The sequence below is a fragment of the Pezoporus occidentalis genome, unplaced genomic scaffold (genome assembly GCF_034315485.1).
Source record: "Pezoporus occidentalis ecotype Australia unplaced genomic scaffold, CSIRO_AGI_Poc_V1 ctg4, whole genome shotgun sequence".
NCBI lineage: Eukaryota > Metazoa > Chordata > Aves > Psittaciformes > Psittacidae > Pezoporus > Pezoporus occidentalis.
In genome coordinates this window covers 27,171,067-27,194,360 of record NW_026915724.1, presented here as the reverse complement: position 1 = coordinate 27,194,360, position 23,294 = coordinate 27,171,067, and the positions used below count along the sequence as shown (strand labels likewise).

The 23,294-nt window shown below is 34.2% G+C and overlaps 1 protein-coding gene across 3 annotated transcripts in view; it reads left to right on the top strand.

The window, feature by feature from the left end:
• The window catches only part of RTTN (rotatin), an 87,561-nt gene that overhangs the window by 15,945 nt on the left and 48,322 nt on the right, over positions 1-23,294 (top strand). Inside the window, exons 10-24 of one of the 3 annotated variants that reach the window (XM_062633077.1) lie at positions 3,099-3,214; positions 4,763-4,846; positions 5,996-6,208; positions 7,450-7,562; positions 8,959-9,085; positions 10,953-11,078; positions 13,152-13,268; positions 15,661-15,800; positions 16,045-16,216; positions 17,269-17,368; positions 18,409-18,497; positions 20,385-20,502; positions 20,772-20,868; positions 21,665-21,733; positions 22,123-22,311. In XM_062633077.1, the coding sequence (XP_062489061.1) occupies positions 3,099-3,214; positions 4,763-4,846; positions 5,996-6,208; positions 7,450-7,562; positions 8,959-9,085; positions 10,953-11,078; positions 13,152-13,268; positions 15,661-15,800; positions 16,045-16,216; positions 17,269-17,368; positions 18,409-18,497; positions 20,385-20,502; positions 20,772-20,868; positions 21,665-21,733; positions 22,123-22,311 (1,870 nt within the window). Of the gene's footprint in view, positions 1-3,098; positions 3,215-4,762; positions 4,934-5,995; positions 6,209-7,449; positions 7,563-8,958; positions 9,086-10,952; positions 11,079-13,151; positions 13,269-14,820; positions 14,940-15,513; positions 15,549-15,660; positions 15,801-16,044; positions 16,217-17,268; positions 17,369-18,408; positions 18,498-20,384; positions 20,503-20,771; positions 20,869-21,664; positions 21,734-22,122; positions 22,312-23,294 lie in introns of those variants that run through there. The other 2 variants (XM_062633076.1, XM_062633078.1) reach the window with 2 other exon arrangements.

Genomic DNA, 23,294 nt, shown 5'->3' with positions numbered 1-23,294 from the left:
TGCAGAAAATATATTTTCAAATTTTTTCCATTTTTGGTGCATATCACTTCAAATCTGCAGAGTTGAAGTATAGTGAGTTTTTCCATCGTCCAAGATTATTTCTTTGCACCTTATTGTAGAACTAAAATAGTTTAATTATCAGGTGATGTTGTTCTTTTTTTTTTCTCTTCTCTCAGTTTTTTTTACACTTTTCAAACTCTAGTAGATGATACTTCTTTCTTCTACTGAACTGTAGCATGGCACAGATTGCAAGCAAAATTTTTTTTTTTTTTTGCCATTCACCTGAACTACTGTAATCTGAAGGCACGCTGTGATAGTGTGACACAGTGACGCATGGTAACACGCTGTTTCTCATATGGCTATATTTACACATTTATTTTCTTCAGTAAAATCAAAAGGCACTTTTACTAACATTGTTATCACCCTATATGTATAGTGTAGATTTTCTCTTTTTGGGTGAAAGAAAAACAGTAAGCTTACTGTAAAATCTGCTTGCTTGTATTTTGCAATATAATGTATATTTCAGTTAAGCTCAAATTCTGTTCCTTGTGGAAAGTTCATTGAAATTTGAGTTCCCTTGTGACCTGTCTTGTGAGTGAAGTCATTTCAGAAATCAACAGTGGTGTGTATTGTGGGTTTTTTGGTTTTGGGTCTGTGTGGATTTTTTAGTTGCGAGGTTTTTGTGATCAATTTTAAGCTGCCATGCTTGTCTGAAGTTCAGTGTTAATACTGCAAGTCTTAAAGACAATTATTTAAATCTGAACAGTAAAAGATTTGTTTTGCAATCATTGATTATGTCTTACTGTGCATTTAGTAATAATGAACTCTTAGCACATACTAATTGTAGGTTGGGAAATACTATTATTTTGCTGATACATTCATATAAGAGTATGGTGAAATGAATTTGCATGTCTGTAGATCATGACAGCTGCAGCAAGATGTTGCAGATATTTAGTTATTAATGTTTCTGAAATTATAACTCATATTAAAACCACCATTTCTTAAAACTTGCATTACAGTGGAGAAATTTATGAAGTCATCTTTCAAATGTTTTAAGTGCAGAAATTTGATTAAGAATTTGAAAATAACTGAAGAGAGAAAAAGTGCTTTTTGGAGGTTTTTGAACATATTCTCTTAAATTGGCAACATTTTGTCTAAAGTAAATGGAAAATACCACTTCTGTGAGATAGGAAAAAGCAAGCTTTCAAAAAGGCCCTGTGCCACTCTTTGCCATATGCTCACTCCACTTAGGCTGCAGATTACATGAGCTGTGGTCTTTTTAACTACATGTCTAGTCACAACACATATATATTTTTTCTCAGGTATATCAACAAGGCTTCTACTGTGTATAAACTCTACAAAATGTAAAAAATACAATAAATTAATGTTCAATCATAACAAACAGTATTTTGGTTTTATTTTTTTAAGAGTTTGAAGGTTGCAAAGTTTTTATGGTAGTTAAAAATATAAATCAGAAATTCAGTGGTCTTGTGTGATGGTTTTAAATAGAAACATGCCGTCAACAAGTAACTGAGCCAACACTTGCACTAAATCGAGTATTTGGGGGAAACTGTCACAGTATGGTTCCCTAGGATGCTAGACAGTTTTGGCATCCTCTGTTGTACGATGCTGAAAGCATTTGGCCTGGCTCCAGGTGTTCTGCCTTGTCCTTCATGAAACCTTTTAGCCTTTGACTGCTTATCCTCTATTGTCTTATCATCTGTGGACGTTAGGAGGAGGTTTATATTTGTAGTAAATGTAGGCTGTAAATTAAGCGGTGGTCCAGATTTCTTGGTTCAAGCATGAAACTGTAAAAAGTATAAAAGTCACAAATAGACCAGATTAGCCTTGTTACTAAGAGATAGTGAGTCAAAAGAAGCAATGAAAATCAATGAATATTGGCCTAAAGAAAGGGGGTGGGTAGGTGGGAGTGGAGCAAAAATTGTTATGAAGAAAAGTACACGTTTGAAGTGTGTATTCATTTTATCGCCTTTAAAAAGAAAATCTCAAACAAAACAATGTGGGATGAAAGCCACTACTGCTATATCAAAAATGAAGATTAAAAATGTTAGGTAAGATCATAGATCACAGAATGGTTTGGGTTAAAAGGGACCTTATAGTTCCAACCCTCCTGCCATGGGCAGAGACACCTTCCATTAGACCAGATAGCTCAAAGCCCCATCCAGCCTGGCCTTGAACACTTCCAGGATGGGGCAGCCATGACTTCTCTGGGCAACCTGTTCTGGTGTCTCACCATCCTCACAGTAAAAAATTTCTTCCTAATAGCTAACCTAAATCTCCCCTTTGTCAGTTTAAAGCCACTCCGTCCTTGTTCTATCACTACATGCCCTTGTAAAAAGTCCCTCTCCAGCTTTCTTGCAGGCCCTTTTTAGGTACTGGAAGGCTGCTCTAAGGTCTCCCCAGAGCCTTTCCAGGCTGAAGAAGCTCAAATCTCTCTGGTTGTCTTTATAGATCAGTGCTCCAGTTCTCTGGTCATCTTTGTGGCCCTCCTCTGGACTTGCTTGAGCAGCTCCATGTCCCTCTTGCGTTGGGAGCCCCAGAGCTGATTGCAGTGCTGCAGGTGGCATCTCACAAGAGTGAAGTAGAGGGGGAGAATCACTTCCCTCAACCTGATGGTGATGCTCCTTTTGATGCTGCCCTGAGTACATTTGGTTTTCTGGGCTGCAAGCACACACTGCCAGCTCATGTTGAGCTAGTGAATATGGAAGATCCATAGCCTAGCTCTCTGGGTGGGTTCAATAAGTGACTTTATTCTAAACTTTAAAGAAGTCCAAGTAACAGGATTTACGGCTGTAATAAATTTTATTTGCTGCTGCAGGATTTTGGGGAAATGCAGTCTTTTTTCAAATATGTGATTGCTTTAATCTCTTACATTGTGATTTTTGGCTGGTAGTTGTCATCTATGATTCAGAACTATTGGTGGTTGAGAGCAGTTAGAAGTAGTTAAGAAATGTGTAGGAAAAATTAAAATATTAGAATTCCAGATTTGGAATAATCCCTTGTTCAGAATGGTGTTTTCTGAATATTGTAATATGTTTTGCCTGTATTTGAATTTATCATCTCATTTGTATTCCTAGGCAGTAAGAGAGTGACGATGGAAGTACTCGAATTGCTTGTTGAAGACATGTTCCTTATTGGTGATGCTATTTCTGAAAATGTTTGGGAAGATGATAGCCTTTTTGCATTGGAGTTGGTAAGATTCTTTAGTCTTTGATCAGCTGTATTTACCAGTCTGCTTTTATAAGCCTCTGACATTTTCCACAGTGATTCATACACATATCTAATCTTCTGCTGAGCTACCCTTTTGAAAATCTTAAATAGTTTATTACTAGTTCTATCACTGGCTCATTATTTTTTTAAAAATGTAAGTTCTTTTTACCAGTGAAAGACTGTTAAGCAGCCGTTGAGAGAAACAAGTGTAGGGAAGGGGATCTGAGGGAGAACCACTCACTACAAATGAGGAGACCAATTTGATGTAAATGACACCTTTTACTTTTTTTACTCCTTATAAACTATAAAATTAAGGAGGTAACTTTGTAATCTAAGACTGGAATTGTGAGATATGTGGTATCCATTTTTGCAGAACATTTAATATAAGGAACTTAATATAATCTTTCATCTAGTTGTATAATTTGCATCAGTATATTCCATTGCAGATAAATCTAACAGCAGTAGAAACTGTGAGGATCATCACGTATATATCGTACTGATTATTGTTAGTAGGATAATGTTTGTTTCCAAGCCATTAACAAGCAAAACTCTGCAAATAAGCTAATAGGCTGAGTAATTGTATACAGTTGTATTGATTTTTCAAAAAGGTGAGGGGGAGAGGGGGGTTTATGCTGATGCAACTTTGTTCCATTGGTAGAAGTTTGAGATTTATTTTTTTTTTTTTTAGTAAAATACTTTTCAGACATAAAATTCACCTCCCATTGAAAGTTATGAATCTTCTTCAATTTGTGATGCAGAGCTAGACTGTGTGGTGTGATTGAATAAAGCTAATTTTGATAACGCAATTGCAAGGCAGGAGATAAAGCCCTCTTCTTTCTTAGTGTTTGATTAAGTAAAAATAACTGAATGACCAATTTTAAGAAACAACTGTTAAACATACCTTTGCAGTATTTAGTGCTATATCAAGTGAAATGTCTTTTATCTGACGTAGACTGTGTTTTTAGAGTTGTTATGCTTCAGTGCTTAGAAAACATGCTTCCTCGTGTTTTGTATTAGCTCCAAGGGAAAGGAGGTCATGTGTCTCCTTTCTAGGAAACTTGAAAGCATTTCTGGCATTGCTTTATGTTTCTTTGTTTATTGAATTTTAAATCTCTGCTCTGGAATATCTTTGTGAAGAATAGGTATTTTGTGAATTCCATTCAAAAATAGTTAAGTTTGTAGCTGTGTGTATTTTAGCTATGTTTTTAATACTTCCTTCATCCCAAGTTAAGTCTAGAAGTTCAAAAATGTAGGGAGAGAATTACCAGTGATACCAAAGTATTCAGCACTAGGGAGAGAGTAAACAGTGACACCAAAGAATTCAACACTACACTGAAGACAGTGAGGTCTAGAACTAATGCACAGTTCTGTTCAGACAACAAACAAAATCTGTGCATTTTGTACCATTTCTTCATTTTAAAATTATTTGGTAAATTGTGTTAATGATGCTCTGAGTGCTGTATAAATCCTGTAAAGATACAGGAATGTGTCAATTCTTTCTAATGATTTTATTTCTGATTTTTGTTTTCAGAAAGACAAATTACTTCTGGTCTTCGGTTTGCTTGGAGAAACTATATTATATCACAAAAGCAATATAAGTGCAGAGCAGCCTGAGGTGATGTTAGTACATCACAGAATGGCATTTATTAGCATTTCACTCTTCACTGTTAGATTGCTGCAAATACTTCTCCCTGTGGAAAAGGTATGCCATCACTAATTTCATGTGATTGTGATTCTCTTTTGGTTTTGCATTTAAAAGGTCAAAATGTGATACCTTCCTCAGTGTTTAGTACTGGGAAAATAGCCACTGGATAGAGAAATTAGTCCAATTTACATTGGCTGATGTATGATCACAGAAGGCAACTTTGTCCTTCAGTTATCAGTGCATTCTGCAGATTTAAAGTTTTAAAAACTCCACTTTTAATATAGTTTTTTGAGTTTCTGAAATTCAGTGTTCTTTTTTCCTCCTATAGTGTTTTTTCTAGTATGATGCATGGTTTGCAAAACTGTGCTGCCCCCTGCTCATTTATAGTATGCATGCAAGCAAAGCTAAGAAAGCCTAGAATTACATAATGTTTAAAAATCATCAGTCTTAATCTGATGGAACATAATAAGCAATTATGTTTCATACATCATAGTGATTTTAATTGCTATTTGCTTCTAGTGCTCTTTAAAAATGTTCTGTAGTAGCTCTTGAGTTTGTTTTGTGTTTGTTTCAGATGTTGGGGGTCTGATATTTGGAAGGTTTTGTAGGGGGGAAAGTGTTAGAAGGTGTTTAAAGCTGTATGGGTTTAGATTTTTTTTTTTATCAGTCTTTATTGCAGTGTAGCTCTTTTTTAGAATATTGTAACACTTGCAGTGAAAAAAACCCAAACCAGCAACAGAAATGCTAGTTCTTAGTATGTGATATTACTATGGAGTGACAACTTTTTGTTAAATACAGAAATAATTGTGGTCTGTGTATTGTCTGCCATCTAGTGTTTAGACAGTAAATTGACCCTGGCAGCGGTGTGTGTGGTTAGTGCTGTGGCTGGATCATGTGCAACTTCTGTGACTGGTTGCAGGACTGACATAAGCACTGACATTAAGGGACTCTCACTTTTTAATTAAACAAATAATAATTCTTCATATAGATCTTACTCTATGTTTTTCTTTCTTTAATTTTTAAGTTGCAGCATAGTGATTGTGCTTGTTGAATAATTGCAAATGTTGGATTTACTGTATTTTCAGGCTGTTATTCTGACAGTTATTTTGCTTTTCAAAGGCGAGTAAAGTTTTACAGAAGAGTTTGCTGAATGCTTTATTTATTCTGTCTCTGGATGTGTCCTTTTCCTTGGAGTACCCCAGCATTTATGAATCCATTGCAGCCTATCTGGAGCAGATGAGTACTGAGAACTACAGTATTTATAAACAAGTTTCAGAAGCTGCGTATTCAATTGAATGCACTTGTAGCTTTATGGCTGAAGTTCATAAGAAGGTGCGGAATTATTATTATATGAAATGTTTCCTGTAGTCATATTTCTTTCCTCCACTTCCGTTTCTGTGTAGTAAAAACATAGCCAAAGAAAATCTATGAATATTCCATAGTATGCAAGATGTAGTTAATTTATATTTGTTTTCACTAGTACAACTCATAATGATTGAAAAAATCTTATCCTACGTAAAACCAAAGAAATAAATACTTGGAGATTGGAAGTGAACACAAGACTTGATATGGGCAAAGAAGTAACAAAGAAACCAATACTCTATGTGTGTATGTGTGTATGTATGTTGTTTAGTATTTAAATAGTTCAGAAAATTTTAATTCCCAATTGGCAATTGTAGCTCTAATAAACAGCTACTTCCAGACTCTGTGAGATTTGTGTGTTTCACTTTATTGTGAAGACAGATAATATATTTTGCTTTCTTTGTTAAGAGATTCCTGCCTGGTACCCAAATATTCTTGTCCATTATCCGAATGGAAAAGTAATTGTGCAAAATACTGGTTCCACTGATACTAAAATAGATAAATAAAATGCAGTAATATAAATGTATGAATGTCTTAAAACTGAGTTAATCTATCCTTTATGTAGGCAGGTTCAGAACTTAATAGAAGCAATCCTTTGCTTGTAAAATGCTATTTACAATGATGTTAACTCCATCAAATTTAAATGGCTCAATTTAATGTATTTGGTAACCAAGAGTATGAAGGCATATGTACTTACGAAAAAAACCAAACCAAACAACAGGCTTAAATGTAATAATTCATTACTAATGAGTAATAGTTAAATATGAAATATTTACATATTCATTAATATTGACATATTCATTATACTCTTTCTCACATAAAATGTGTATTGATTTTAAAAGATAATAATTTGATTAAAAGGATAAAGTATGAAAGGATGAGTGTATTCGGTCATTTTAGAAAGTGTTGTGAATAGAGTTATAGTATTCATGCTCTGAAATATTAGACATGTTATTCCTATTGAGTTTAATAAAAGTTTATTTGAATTCAGCAGTTGAAGGGTTTTCAGCTCCCACGAGTAGGTTCTAAAATTTGTTTGAAATCTATTGAATTTGTTAATCAGGTTAATTATAAAACTCCTGTGAAAGGCTGAACCAAACCCTACTTAGTACATTATTAAATGATGATAGATTTGGAAAGATTATGATTAACATTGTGTACTTTAGTATTACTAATTCTGATAGTTTCTTTCTCTTAATTTTACTTCTCAGGGAGACAAGAATCTTTCTGAATTAGTAGAATTGGCAGATCAGGCCTTGAGTAGTCTACCCTACCATCAACACTTCCCCTTGCTTCAGGAATGCATTCATATATGTTCACATATGTGAGTACATTACTATTTAAAACTATTACATGAGTAAATACAATCTTTCTTTTATGGATAAAGTTTCTCGAGTAGAAACTTAATTTGCTAATTCCTTATATTTGAACAGTTGTTTTCTCTTAGCTATTGAAAGGTCTCTGAATAATATGTGTCATTCTGTAGTGGATTTCTTGAAAATTGAATTTCAGGTGCTAAAGAACTGTTTTATTTTTTTCTATGTATAAGTTTTTATGTAGATAAAGTTAATATGTGATTTACAAAGAAACAACTCTGATCTGTCTTTCAAACTTTTTAAATTTGTTCCAACTTTTATTTTACTTTCAGAAATCATAAAGAGCTTATTTATTGTAGATAATTTATATTAAAGTATGGCATCTCATTTATTAAACAGCATGTTTTTATTGCTTTTTAGATTTTCCATGTCTCTAGTTTGAGAATTTAAGTTACCCTGTGGTGCCTGGAAATGTTCTATATTGAACACTTAATTAGAAATACAAAAATCTTAATTTTATACTGGTTCAGAATTTTACTTTAGGGATTTTTTTCAATTGAAACTATATTTAAGAGCTCTCTAAGTATTTTTAAATTGTGAAACATAAAAGCACTTTTCTGTGTTCTAATCTTTTTTAGAATTCATTATTGTTTGGTTACTGCTTCAGGCAACAGGAAATTTACTTCAACTTTTTAACTAACATAAATTCACTTTGTGATCCAGAAGTAAAAAAATTCTGAAGGCATAGATTTTTTTTTAATAATTGTATACTGTATAATATCTAAGAGGCATATTGAAGTTCAATAGGATTTTATGTTTTCAGATGTACATAAATGTTTTTCTGGCTCCTGATTCTGAAGAGAGAATTTTGAAAAACTATGGTGTCTGATTACCTGTATGTATATGTATTAAAAAAATAAAAAATATATATATATACAAAAGTGAAGACAGATATTATGATTTTGGCAATTGTATTGTGATCTCTGAACTTCTGCCAAGTCAATTTTCAGGCTGTATACCTTTTCGGGATGTGTTTTTCACAGAATCACAGAATCCCAAGGGTTGGAAAGGACCTCAAAAGATCATCTAGTCCAACCCCCCTGCAAGAGCAGAGTAACCTAGAGTACCTCACACAGGAACTTGTCCAGCCGGGCCTTGAATATCTCCAATGTAGGAGACTCCACAACCCCCCTGGGCAACCTGTTCCAGTGCTCTGTCACTCTCACAGTAAAGAAATTTTTCCTGATGTTCACATGGAACCTCCTATGCTCCAGTTTGTACCCATTGCCAGAGTTTACACCCATTTTCAGAGATTATGCTGAAATTTAACAGGAAAATTTTTGTAGGCATCTTTGGGTACTGTAAAATAAGTAATAGTTAAATTAATCACTTTTTAATTTTTAGTTGGAAGTCTGCTGAGGCTAGCTCATTGCTCCAGGCTGAGGGTCAGAAGATACTTCTCCGTCTGTTGTCTCATCCTTCGCTGAATATAAAAGCTGAAGCCTATCACTGTTGTTTGGAAGTGGTGAAGGTTAGAACTAATGCTTGCTTAATACTGTTGGTGTTGTCCTGAAAAATGCCTATTTTTTGGTACTAAATCTACTTGGTTAGGTTATATACTTCAGGTACTGCACTTCAGCATGACAAGAACTCTATAGAGGGGAAAAACCAGTGACTGACAATTTTATTTTTTAAGAAGATCCTTAAACCTTTTTTTTTCTTTTCTGCTGTTACACATTTCTATTTAATTTTGCTTTTGAAAGAATTCTAGTGGTTGGTTTTCCTTGTCTGCTGAAATGAGGTTCATAAAACCTCACAGACTTGTTTGGGTAGGACCTTTAAGGATCATCTAGTCCAGCCCCCCCTTTCACTAGATCAGGTTGCTCAGAGCCCCATCCAACCTGACCTTGAATGTTTCCGGCGACAGGGCACCTACCACTTCTCTGGGCAACCTGTTGCCATGTTTCACCACCATTGCTATTAAAAAAAATTTCTTCCTTATACCTAGTCTGAATATGCTCTCTTTTAGTTTAAAACCTCTTGCCCTACTGCAAAAGAACCTGGTAAGAATTTGGCTTTCTTGTAGGCCCGCTGTAAGTATTGGAAGGCTGCAGTAAGGTCTCCATGGAGCTTTCTCTTTTCTAGGCTGAGCAACCCCAGCTTTGTCAGCCTATCTTCATAGGAGAGGTGTTCCATCCCTCTGATCATTTTTGTGGCCCTCCTCTGGAGCCCCTACAATAGGTCCATGTCTGAGGACACCCAACTGGTCTCTTAGAGCAGAGTAGAGGGGAAGAATCATGTCTCCCAACCTGCTGGTAACATTCCTTTTGGTGCAGTCCTGGATATGGCTGGCTTTCTGGGCTGTGGGTGCACATTCCTGGTTCATGTCCAGTTCTTCATCTAGTATCCCCAGGTACTTCTTGTCAGGGCTGCTCTTAATCCATTCATCATCCAGTCTGTATTGACAGCGGGGGATTGCTCCAGTCCAGGTGCCAGGTCTTGCACTTGGCCTTGTTGAACCTCATGAGATTCACATGGACTTACTTTATAAGGACAAATTGTATTCCCTTCCTAGCAATTTTTCACTTCCTTTAGTGTGGGTATTCTTTTTGTTTGGTTTTTCATTTTTTTTTCTTAATCCTTTTTTTTTTTTTTTTTTTTTGTACCTGGACAAAAATAATTTCGTGTTGACTGCTTTTCTGCTTTTTACAAGGACGTTTAGTGAAGGAGAAAAACCAATAATGTGGGATTGTTTTGTTTTTGCTTTGGTTTTATATGGATATTTTGTTATTACCTTAATTTTTTATAAAGAGCATAAACTTCCTGGAACTGGACTTTCTATACCCTGAAGCATGGCAATGTCATATTCATCAAGTCATATTCAGGTATTCAGTAATATTGGCTCACAAAATAAAAGCTTTTATATAATGCTTTAATAATAATTTTCTGTATGGACATCAGCTAAACTTACTGTGCTTATAGCACAACTCACTAATGTACAAAGATGCTGGGGCTAGTCTTTCACAAGAAAACTCTCTCTACTGAATGACATTTTGTCTTTCTGTGAGATTTTTACTTGCCTGTTTTAGGTTTTGCATAATTTAATGTAATACCAAAAACATATTAAGCTTGTCTAGTTTATTTTCACTATTCTCTAAAATAAAACCAAAATTATTTTGTATTTTTCTTAGTCCTGCGTAGCAAGGGAATTTGCAGTCAGTGATCTCTAAAGCTGTTTTTTCTTCTAGGGCTTTCAGAACTGTAGTCTTCTAAACTGCAGGGAGAAAGTCTGGCTGACAACTTCAGGCAGTCTATAAAAACAAGATGTAGTAGTGGAGAGTGTTTAAATTTTTTGTTTTATGAATTTTAAAACTAACCAACTCATTTTTGTACTGAAGGACTGTTTAGGTATTCATAATATTGCTAAGCCTGTGTCTTCAATCTGCCATGGAGTACATTTTCTTCTACATCCTAAAGTTTTATATGAAATCTGTGCATTTGGCCTTCAGGAAGATAAGAATGAGGTACTGTGTTTAATAGCTATATTTATAAGTTGACGTGCATAGAAACTAGGTGTTGATATTCTCCATGGTGGTCTGAAGTTTTCACTATGGTAGTTTCTTGTATATAGAAAAGCTGTGCAAACAGTAAAGTTACAGTAAATGCAAATATTTTTTTATGATGAATTCAGATGCAAAAGAATGTTATAGTCATAGGATGCTATTAAATTAAATAAAGACCAATGAAAAATGAGGAAACTGTTTTTTTTAATGTTTCAACCCTAATAAAATATGCATATGATGAAATAGTATGTATGATGCTTTCCATTTATGGAAAACATGAAGTCTCAAGTCTTTATAAAGGTGGGATAATGTCTGAAATGTGTGCATTGGTTAAGGAGCAAAAAGACATTTTTAAATATGCAGTGTCTTCGATATAAGAATGTATTTCATCACTACAGGCACATCAGCATTTAATTACCTTAGTAATATTGAAATGTTCTATAATATTATAAAATAGGGTTATATTTCCATTGGGTTCATTTATATGCATGAATGCTTAACATACATCTGCTATTTCCTAGTTTACATATGTAACTAATTAGGGAGTTCTGAGCGAGGTAAAAAATTATTTAAGTTATTTGTAACTACTTTATAGCTGATCTACAGCTGAGTAACTGTAAGGACCTAGAAAAAAAAAGTTTTGTTTTTTTTTTAGCTTGCCTCCTAAAATGATTTTTCTTTTTTTTTTTTTAACACAATATTATGCACAGTTCAATTTAAAGTCATTTTTTAGATTTTAGCATTTTAAAAGGAGAAGTAAAGTACCTTTGATAACATGCTGTGTATTTGTACTTCGTATGTAATTTATCTTTTTCAAGGAAAGCATTTATTTCTACTACTCCTTTGGGTGTCTTATTAAAAATACTGGCAGTTTTCTCTTTTAGTGATTCATTGAGCATAACATAGATTTCCATTGATACTGAATTTAAAAAGATTGTTGAGATGGAAAATGTATATTTACATAATTATCTCATTTTGTTCTCTTTACCTTATAATGCATTTTTTTATTAGTCTAACAAGATATATAATTAAGATCATATCCACACATATTTTTTTTTACTTAGATTTATACCTGCTGCTTAAGTTTTCATAAAGCATCAGTTTAATCTTTCAAGCATGTGACGATGAGAAGACATTGAGAAGAACCTTGTATTCCAAGACTGGGTATAAGATTTGCTATGTGATTTTGCAAATCCAGTCCCTTAAAGATAGGCTGGAGTGATATTATTAAAGGCTCTTCTTGTTGTCTGGGGTGAGGGGATTTTTAGCTCTGGCATAAAATGCACTTTTTTAGCTGCTGAAATTAGATGTTTTTATGCTATGCAAGGAAGAATGAATTCAGAGAAGTTGTTTTTTTCCCGTTCTCTTCCCATTGCAGTAATATTAGCTTTTAAATACTTTAATATTGCATATAGTATATATTATGTACTGTACACTAGATGCATTAATACATTGTAAGTGCTGTATCGTATAAGTTATATACCTTTTTATGATAGAGAGCTTCAGATGAATCCATGTACAGTTTGAAATATTTGTTAACCTTCTTAGTTTGACTGTTTGCCTCAAGTGAAATTGTCATGTTACAGGCTTCAAGCCTCTTTTCTTCCTGTATCTTCAGAAGCATATCAAAGCATACCATGAAGGCTGGGAATTAAATGTATGGTCAGGGAAGAAATGAAACATAATTTATTTTACCTGCAGGATAGAGGGTCCAGTAGGTGTATAAGTTGAAGTAGTGATTTGTTTTATTTCAGAACAGACAAACCAGAGTTCTAAGGGGAAAATACCTGAGTGCCATTTAGGCAGAACTATTTGTGTATCTTCTCTGAGAGGCTTTTCTATCAACTTAATGTTTAGCATGACTGACAATTTAAAAGTAGCATTCTGCAGTGACATTATTTTGTATAGAAACATCTCAAAGAGAAAAGATATTTTTATGTAAAGTTTCCAATCACAGAATTGACAAACTGACCTAGACATGTCAGCAGTTTCATTAGTTTCTTTTTTTTTTTTTTTTTTTGTGTTACTGGGCAGGTGAACTCTACAGCCAAGGCCATTCTGATGCATTTATTGCAGGGACAATTAATAATGGCAGGACTGACTTGGAACAAGTTCATTGAGGCCCTCTGTCCCATCATTCCTGTTTTACAGGTACTTCAAAACACTTTATCTGAATTTGTTGTGTGAAATCATGTAAACAGCAACACTATTACGTTAAACAATAAACAGAATATTCACTAAGTAGCAGATGAAAATAACAGTAATATGCCTACAGACTTATTTTGTTGGATGTCAAATGGAGAAATGTTTTCTACTGGTCCTAATGCCAGTCAGGGTTACTACTTTGAATTTGCAAACAAATTTGAGCCTTGTATTACTAGAACGTGAAACTTTGATACACTGTAGTAGAAATCAGCAAGTACTGACAGGGACTTAATGGCCTGAAGATATGGGTGGATAATCCAAGTGTAGACTAAAACATTGCATGCTTTTTAAAATTAGCTAATAATTATTAGAATGTCCCTCATATCTTAAGTCGTAACTCCTCTGCAATGATTATATAATTTTATAATCAAGTATGCACCCAACAAATGGCAGTAGGTGTAAGCTATATTTTCTGTATATTTTGATGTTTGTTTTTTGTTTCTTGCTTCCAATTTTATAGAAGTATCAACAGTCACTATTAAATTTACACCTTAGTCTTCATATCTGTAACTATGTGCAAATTTGCTTTTTGTTATCTTGGGTCTCTGCTTGATCTAATGGGAACTTGTGTTTTTCTCAGTCTGATTTTCAGCCTAATTGCTCCATCCATGTTATTTACCATTTTTTCTCTAGTGCTAGAAATTTCCCTTCTATTGTAGGCCTATAATCTTCCAGATTAGATATTTTGATGCACCTATCAGATGCCTGTTATTCCTCATGTCTGGTTTTTTGCTTTAATTCTGTCTCTTATTTGACTTGGCTAATGTATCCAAGTGTATTTTTTGCTTTGTTTTCTCAAAAAATATCATGCTTGATAGTTAATCCTTCTTATTTGCATATTCATTTGTTGCCTCCACCACATTTACCATGAGTTGAAAAAAACTGCTTATATTACTTAAGCCCTTACATAAACTACACAAAAATTGAGGCAAAAATGGGGAAATACTGCAAATAAGATAGGTCATGAAACAGAAGGCTCAGACAGAAAATTAATGAAGAGGAAGTATACAGAGAAGCTTAAAGTGGTGGGACAAAGGTTACTTCAGAGCTTTGTTGCCCAGTAATGTCAGCTCTTCTGTGTTACCCATCTGCATATCTTCTGTTAATATTCAAGATTGAATGGGGGGTAATAAAAGTTGTGGACTTAACATGCAAATGAGAACTTATCCTTGCTCTCATTTTTGTGAGTAGAATTTTCTTCCATTTAATAAGCTGTAGTGGCTATGTACAATAGATACTTGAGCACAACATACCAGAGGCCTATATTTACCCAATGCATATAAAATGTGGTGTGTTTTACTCTACGTTTTAAATGCTTGTGGTATTGCTTGGTGTAACTGATTCTGGTTTGTCTTGTTTGTATGTGAAAATGCTTTGATGAAATACCTGGAAGTAGTTAATATTTAATGTTGTGAAGCAATTTGCTTGTAGGGACATTTTTATTTATTTTATTTTATTTATTGAGATGGAAAATGGCCTTATCATTGTGTTAATAGATTGAAGGGTAAGGCTTCAGGTTAAAGTACCTCTGAGCCATGTAAAAATCTTTTATTTTGATTTGGATACAGGATCACTCATTAGTTTTTAAAATTGTTTTTATGGAGGAGTATTGTCATGGTTTAAGTCCAGTCATTAACTCAGAACCACGCAGTCACTCTCTCATTCCCCCGCCTTTCTTCGCCCCCGGTTCCTGGAGGGATGGGGAGGAGAATCGAAAGAATGTAACTCCCATGGGTTGAGATAAGAACAGTCCAGTAACTAAGGTATAACACAAATCACTACTGCTACCACCAGTAATAATAATGATAAGGGAAATAAAAAGGAAAGAGTATACAACCTCTCACCACCCGCCAACCAATACCCAGCCCAACTGAGCAGTGATCTAGCCCTTCCAGGTAACTGCTCCCAGTTCTACACCATAGGCATGACATGCTGTGGTATGGAATACCTCTTTGGGTAGTTTGGGTCAGGTGTCCTGTCTCTGCTTCCTCCCGCCTTCCCCTCCTCCCTGGCAGAACATGAGACTCACAAAATCCTTGGTCAGAGTAAACATTACTGAGCAGCAACTAAAACCATCGGTGTTATCAGCGTTTTTCCCAGGCCAAAAGTCAAAACCACAGCGCTGCACCAGCTACTAAGAAGGAGAAAAACAACTGCTACTGCTGAACCCAGGGCAAGTATTAATCTGCAGAAATTTTCTTAAGAGTTGTTAATTTTCTTTTTCAGGTATTGCTGCTTCCCCAACCTCTTTTAGCCTCTAAAAGGGGAACTACCTTGTCTATTTTACTAAATTAGTGCATGGATTTTAATTTTTGAAGTTTTTGTTTCTTTGTTTTAGGGTTATGCTGACTCAAAAGATACACTAGGTAACTGTATCCTTAATTTGAGTGAAACAACCTCTGAGAAAGGAGAGAGTATTCTCCCTAGAACTACTAGACTACGGGCCGCTCTGCGTCTTCTGTTCTCAAAAAAGCAGTTGTAAGTAATGCCCTGTAGCATTTTGGCATGTCTTCTAATGTTGATGACAAATATGTTTTCTCTAAAATTCCAGTTGATTATTGTGCAGTGGTTTGATTTGAAAGGTAAATTAATAATTATTGAATTTGTACGTACTCCCTCTGCCGCTGTACTAATTCTATAAACTAATTAACTTTTTACTATACAGCTAAAGTTTTCCAATATGAGGACTTTATGTATTTATTTCAATTGTTTACTCCTTTAGGGTTCGTTCTGTAGGACTCAAACATTTGTCATTCCATCTTTTGAATGAAGAGGGGGCAAACCTGAAACGCCCTCATCTGCATGGTAGCGTGCTTTCCAGCATTTCAAACTTATTTGTTATAGATAGAGCTATTGAGCTAAAATTAGACGATAAAACAGTGTCGGTGTTTAAGGTGAGTAAACTCTGTCTAAATATTATCCTTAATCAGCTTCTCTACCTGCCTAGTCACTGAAGTTACCACTTTCTGAGGGCCGCAATATTTCATACAGATTGGCTTGCTTCATAAAAAGAAATCCATTGATAAATTCTTTATGTATGAACTTAAGCAGTAATTTTTAAGTTTCCATATGCAACAATAAGAAAATTAATTCCTTCTCCTCTTCAACCTCCCCCCACTCTGATACGTTTAACAGCAAGACTTGAGTGCAGAGAGAGCAGGCCTGCTCTGTTTACAATAATTTCATTGTGCATGGTGAGAGTCTGATTTTTTTTTCTCACAGAATTTTTTTCCCCGTAAAATCAATTTTTACTTAAATAGACACAAATTTAGAATATGAAATTCGTTAAATTAGATTAGAAATATGTCTGTGTTTTTTAATGTTGATGCTTTTGCAAAGTGAAAAATGAATCACAGGTATTTGACCTGTCGGAAAACTTTTTTTTTTTCTTACCATCTCCCCTCCATGCTCCTTTCTTATTTACCCTTGACACTTTTAGGTTAACAACATGTTAAAAAAATGCTAAGATGTTGGCCATCTGAAAAAAAATTGACAGCTCATTATACACTTGAATTATACTCTTCCCCTACATCATTCAAGAATTTAGGACATAAATTTGTATGGATGTGTAGTATTACTTAAATTTCTTAACCCTATTATCATTATAAAGGTCAGTCCCCATCACAGACTCAGAAGCATATTCTAGTATTTCTTTGTAGTATTGCGCTTTCTGTTGTCCTACATAAATTAAGCATTATTTGTTAGAAATCTGCATTTATTGTGTACTAGAAACTGTTATCTTGTTATATTCCAGAGATATTAGAGATTTGTTGCAAAAAGATTATAACCTAATCCTTTCTTATTACATGCATGTGGAATCTAATAAAATATATTTTAATGAGGAATTTAGGTATTTTTATTTTTTGCTTTCTGTTGGGAAATTTGGCTGGTTACCTTGTTTTGTAATAGCATACTAGATGTAAATCTAATATAGTTTTACTTTTAGGTAGAAACTGTTGAAAAGCTGTATGATGTCTTAATCTCTGACGCTGTTGACCTTGTTTTACGAAAGTCTGCAGCTGAGCAGCTAGCAATCATTTTAGAAGGTAAACTTTTCCAGAAAATTTGTGTTCATGTGCTGATCATTGCATGAGCTTGCAGTTTTGCTGCGTTTTCTGCATGCTTGTGCTAGGGTACTCTTCGTAATTTTTAGGTATACTGTTGGACCAGAATTTTAACAGTGTTGTGGATGATCTATTAATCAAAAAAAAAAGTTATTCATTCTTGTATCCCTCAAGAATAAGAAATAGAAATAGTGTTAATTCTTAGATTACACAGGCTAGCTAATATTATTTTATACTTAGTGAAGAATTTCTTGTATTATTCTGAATTTCTTCCTGCATTTTCAGTTTGCCTAAGTACAGTTAAAATGTATTGAAATGCTGTTTGTGTGAATGAGAGTTCAGTAAGCACAAGCTAAGCTTCCATGGTTATACTGTATGTCAATATCAAAAGGCAGACTCACTGTGGCATTTCATCTAATATGTTCACAAGGAAAGTGTACCTCCTTTTACTTTTTATGATTTAAGTGACTAAAATCATAAATTTGCATCACAGGTGTTTTTTATAATTGTGTTGCTCACATGGGGAAAAATTATGAATTCTGGTAAAGAAGATTTGGTGGAATCAAGATGCAAGTAAGCAATCCTGCATAGAGCATTATTTGACTCGGTGCAGGATCATAACTATTGTTTCAAACCTGGATGTTTGTACTTTACTTACTCAAACTCTGATTCAAGTATGTTTTGTTCAAGCAACTCAAATCCTAGTGATGGAACGTACGTTTTTTACCATAGTAAGGTGAAGTTTTAGATAATATTGAAATGAACACTTGTCAGAAAAATAATCACAAGGAGGAGGAAATGCCTACTGTCTACTACTATCCTCATTTGACTGAAATCAAGTTGCCCAGGGGATCACTATAATTGTGGAACATGAAGTTCTTATGGGAGGTTCTGCAAGATGTTTAAGAGTCTAGTGTTCAAGACTTAGAGGAGGCTTGCATTGTTAGAGCTGGAGCTGTACTTGTTCTCTTGATTGTCAATTTTGGAAACTTGCTCTCAGCTATCTTTTGTTTTTCTTACAGATACCAAAATGCATGGCATTGTGAAAAAGTTGGGTATGATAGAAAGGATCTTGGCTTACCTTAATGACTGTGTACATGTAGATGGAAAGGTAAAAATACTGTGACAAGTTCTACAATCATTGTGCAGCACAACAGTAATAGAACTTGCCTTTTTCTGCATTTATAACGCTAATATTTGTGCATTAATACTGCACAGAATACAGATGTTCAGTAACAAATTTACCGCAAAAATGCAAAGCTTGGTCATCTACCTCAAATTTACGCTCAACTCCAAATGTGATCTTATGTCCTGATACCCTCCCTGGTGAGGCAATCTTATATGGGTCCGAAGATTACTTATACCTGAAACTCAGTCTGGCACGTAGATTCCCATTTATAATAACATCTGTTTTTTACTTATAATTTGCTTCAGGGTGTAAGTTTAGAGACTATGATATGATATGTAGCACTTTTTTTTTTTTTTTTTAAAGCCATGAGAATTTTGGTTTTCATCTCTGCTGAGAAAGCTTCAGGGAAGTTCTGACACATTTCAGAACTACACCAAACACGTTTAGTTTCCTAGCTAAGTATTCCCATAGTTTGGCAAATCAGTCTCCTTTCAGTAAGAGAATCTTAGCATTATCAAAACTATAATAAACATCCAGGAAGTGCACACGTAGCAACTCCTAAGGGTCTGTGACACCTTTTGTTTGCATATATCCTTGTGGAATTTAATATCCTTAATACTAAATAGGACGTTCAAACTTTACATGCTGGAAACTGCAGAGTATTTAGAAGGAGAAGTCTAAAAGTCCACGTTGAACAATTAATGGTTTAGATCAGTTCAGCAGGACAATAAAGCTGACAGCTGTATGCAAATTTCCACTTCAAGTCCTAGCATTCAGAAATTTGGCAGTGCTGTGTTGATAGTTTTGGATCCCAGATGCTTTGCTCTGTAAAATAACTAAAATATTTCGTCTGCAGATTAAGCAGTCTTACTTCTGTCTCTTGAGCACAGCTAGTAGAAGTCCCATCCTTAGCTTCCTCAAGCTCTGAGGAGCACTACTTACCCCTTGTTTTGATGTAGCTTAGTTTAAGCAAAAAGTAGTGAGAGTCCCATTAGGTCAAAGAAAGACCATGTATGTTTAATTAAGCCACCGGGACTGAGGGAATCTAGCCCAGATTGTGGTTTTCCCCTTAAATGATATATTTTTTTTTTTATTTCATCCTAAAATCAATAGAAAAGAAAAACAAAAAATCAAATGAAAAAAACCCTTGCCTCTTCTTAGAAAAGTGGGCACCAAGAAAAGGATAAGCGAAACAGAAAAAGCACAGTTAAAATAAGGCTTTATGTTTGGTTGTGTAAAAGACTCTTTCCATACTAAATAAGCACAGGTTTTGTTTATTCAGTATGAAACTAAACTGCATTTGGTTTAGAAAACAAATTTTAAAGGCAAAACTGCTTACAGGCAAAGTGGTACTGTGAAAGACATACTGTCTCCTCACTGTGAAGAGCAGTGACTTTGGTCATGTTTTTGGTCACTGATAATTTATCGGACTGCTTTTCCTTGTTAGATTTCCTTATCTAAAAGATTGGGACCGAGAAAATGAATGTGATACACTAAGCTATTTGCTTTTTTTTTTAAAAAAAAAATAAAATCAATAAACTTACATTTTTTGTAAATATTTGGGTTTTTTTTTAATCTTTCAGCTTGCACGCCACTTAAAAATACATATTTTGAAAGCAAATGTTATAATAATGTTACAATGATAAAGCCCAATAAAATGACCATCAATTGCTAATAAAATAAAACCAGAAGTGAATAAATATTTTCTAATGAATATGTGTTTATCATCTGGATAAAATGTGCTTGTCTAGGAAAATTCTGTTTTACTATAAATGATGGAATGTGTTGCTTCATAGCATGAGTTTGTATTAAGCATCTCAGGTTATCCTATTTGTTATCTGTATTTAATTACTTCCTCTGTTTCTGCAGCTTATGGAATCCATTGTTTTACCATGTCTAACACTCTTACGCAAACTTGTGTATGCTGATCCAGCTGTTCGTCTGTCCCTAGCACAGCAATCATCTTTACTACTTTCACTATTCAGAGGTAAAGATTCTATTTTGACTGTAATGCATGCATGAAAAGGAGATCTGTGAAATACAGTAAGATGTTTAACCAATAGCCTTTTTACGAGCCTTGGATCACTTCAGAGTCTCTAAAGTATAAATCACTGTGTGCAAGTATTATAAAATATAAATTACTGTGTCAAGTGTGGCATCTGTTTAAGATCTTGGCAGTTGTTTTTAACCAGTGTCATTGTATGTAGTTTTATGTATGTTTTCTAACACATTTTTAAATATCTTTATTTCATACAGCTTCGCTGATATTCCAAAATGATCCTGCTGTTTTAACTGAAACTACAGTATTGCTTTGTCTTCTGTTGTTTGATGAAGTAGCAAGAGCAGAAATGTGGTATGAGAAAATACTTATTGAATGGCATATTCTCTAGTAAATTTTCATGTTTTAATGAAGATAAGTTTATGTACGTATATACATATATATATCTCAAATTATGACCCAAATTTGTATATATCAAAATTGCGTATTTATGGGCCAGACAAGTAGTTTCAATACTTGAGTTGCATGCTGTGTAGGTCTACATGGCATTTTTTTCAGTATAAATGTTTTGTACCTCAGTATTAATTTGAAGTTTACTTTAATTTTCAGAAACCCCTGATTGGTCTGTAATCCATGTTTTCCATACGCAGAAACTACAGAAATGAAAGAGCTATCTGTAGGTGTGGGTTTTAAAACTTAATTAGAATTCATCTGTTTACATTGGCTTTTAAGTGTAGCGGTTGTCCTTAAACCAACAGACCTCAGCTTATGATATTATTTGAAATTTGCATATACATCAGAAAAAATATACTTTATGGAATTCATGCACGTGAAGTTTACTGAAAAGAATTATAATGCATATTTTTTCTCTAATAGAAAAAAGGAAACAAGAATGTGCTTTGGCATGTTACCTTTGATTTAATTTTTACCTGCAGTACATCTGCACAAATATGCTGTATGTGTGTGATCTAAGAACTATCTTAATGTTGCATAATCATGAAGAAATAATGTTTATTCATACAAATACTAAAGAGCTAGCTGGAGGAAAATATGCAGCCTTATCTGGATAATAAAGAAATGACAAGTGTAGCATCAATAGAAAATTAAAGCTTAATGTAAAGAATAATAACTATAACTCACTCTCTTGTAGGGCTGATGGCAAAACTGGTAATGATACTGGCCTCCCTGTCTTCAGTTTACCTGTTGCTGTTGTTAAAAGGTACGGGGGTGGGGGTGGGAGGGGTGGGTAGTTAGTTTTTTTTTTTATTGTTGTTTTGGTTCTGTTTGTGTTTTGGGGGTTTTCTTTTGGGGGGAGAGGGGGGTTATTTTTATTTCTTATTTTTCAAAGTTCTTTTCAAAGTTGACTCTGCTGCTTTCCATCTGCAGTCCTTCCGGAAGTATAGTGGTGGAAGAATGAAGGGAAATCTTTGATATTAAATCCAGAGTTGTTTGCATTTGTAAACATTTCCAAGCTTGCTCTAATAGATCACTTAATTAAAAAAAACAAAACAAAACCAAAACCAAACCAACCAGTAACAACAACAAATGAAAAATCCAAACAAGAAATATCAACCACTTAAAAAAAATTATGATTTTTCTTTTACTTAGGTATCATCTCCCAGTCAGGATCACTGGTCATCATGTAGTTAGCCCTAATACTGTTGTGGTGCCATTGTCTTCTGAGTACCTGACTATGAAACCTGTGTCAGATATGCTTAAAATGTCTTGGAATCTGTCTTGGTACCATGGCATTGAAAACCTATTGCAACTGATAAATTATGAGAAAGAAGCAGAAAGGTGAGCTATTTTATTTTGATTTTAAATACCAATGTATTTAAATTAAATTATTGTTCCACTGAGTTTAAATAGGTTTTCAACTTCAAACAGCAGTTCACGTTGTTACTCATTTGAGAATGCACTCCTTTTAAATGTAAAGGGTCACATCCCAAGAGGCTGTAGGTATATTGTCACAGCTAGCGTTTTACTTAAGTTGCATTTCTACATGAAGTCTATAGCTTGATCCAACTTTTCTTGATGGTCAGACTAATTTGAAATGATTTTAGATGGGTTCTGTGGATGGGTTTTCTTTGTAGTCATTATGGTTTTTAGGGACCTGCTTTCTTTTTTTTTCTTTGTAGTTGCATATGTTTTTCCCTGTGACTTTAAATTTCAAATAATTATTATTTTAATGGAAATACTAAAAATTATGGTAGACTATGAAGAAAATTCCCTTTGCATCCTTTGGTTAGCTCTTGATTATTCATAATTTTTCTCATTGAGAATACTTAGTGCACAGAGCTCAATATTTTGAATATTCTTGATTTAATAGGACTGAAATAGGTCAGTCTTGACCATTTTTTAGTTTTTGCTTTTTTCCTTTAAGGCATCCTAAAAGTTTTATTAGTAAATATTGTGGTTCTGAGATATGGGAAACTTAAGTTATTGATTTGATAAATCATTTTCATTGTAAGTTCCCTCAGGCAAAACCAAAGCCATCTCTTAAAAAAGAGAATAGGAAAATAATACAGTCCAAGTGGCCAACATTTACAATAGTGTGGAGGAAAACTTCATTACAAACAATGTGAACAGCACCTTTCAAGTAACTTTTTGAGGTACTATTTTCCCAAAAACCTCAAACAGGTTTTAAATGTGGCTGTGGTGTTTTTTGTTGTTAGTTTTTGTTGGGATTGGGTTGTTTTTTTTTGGCAGGGAGAGAGGGATGAGAAAGAGTTGATTAACAATTTATGTTTTGTCTTCTCATTTGAACTGAGAAATGAAGG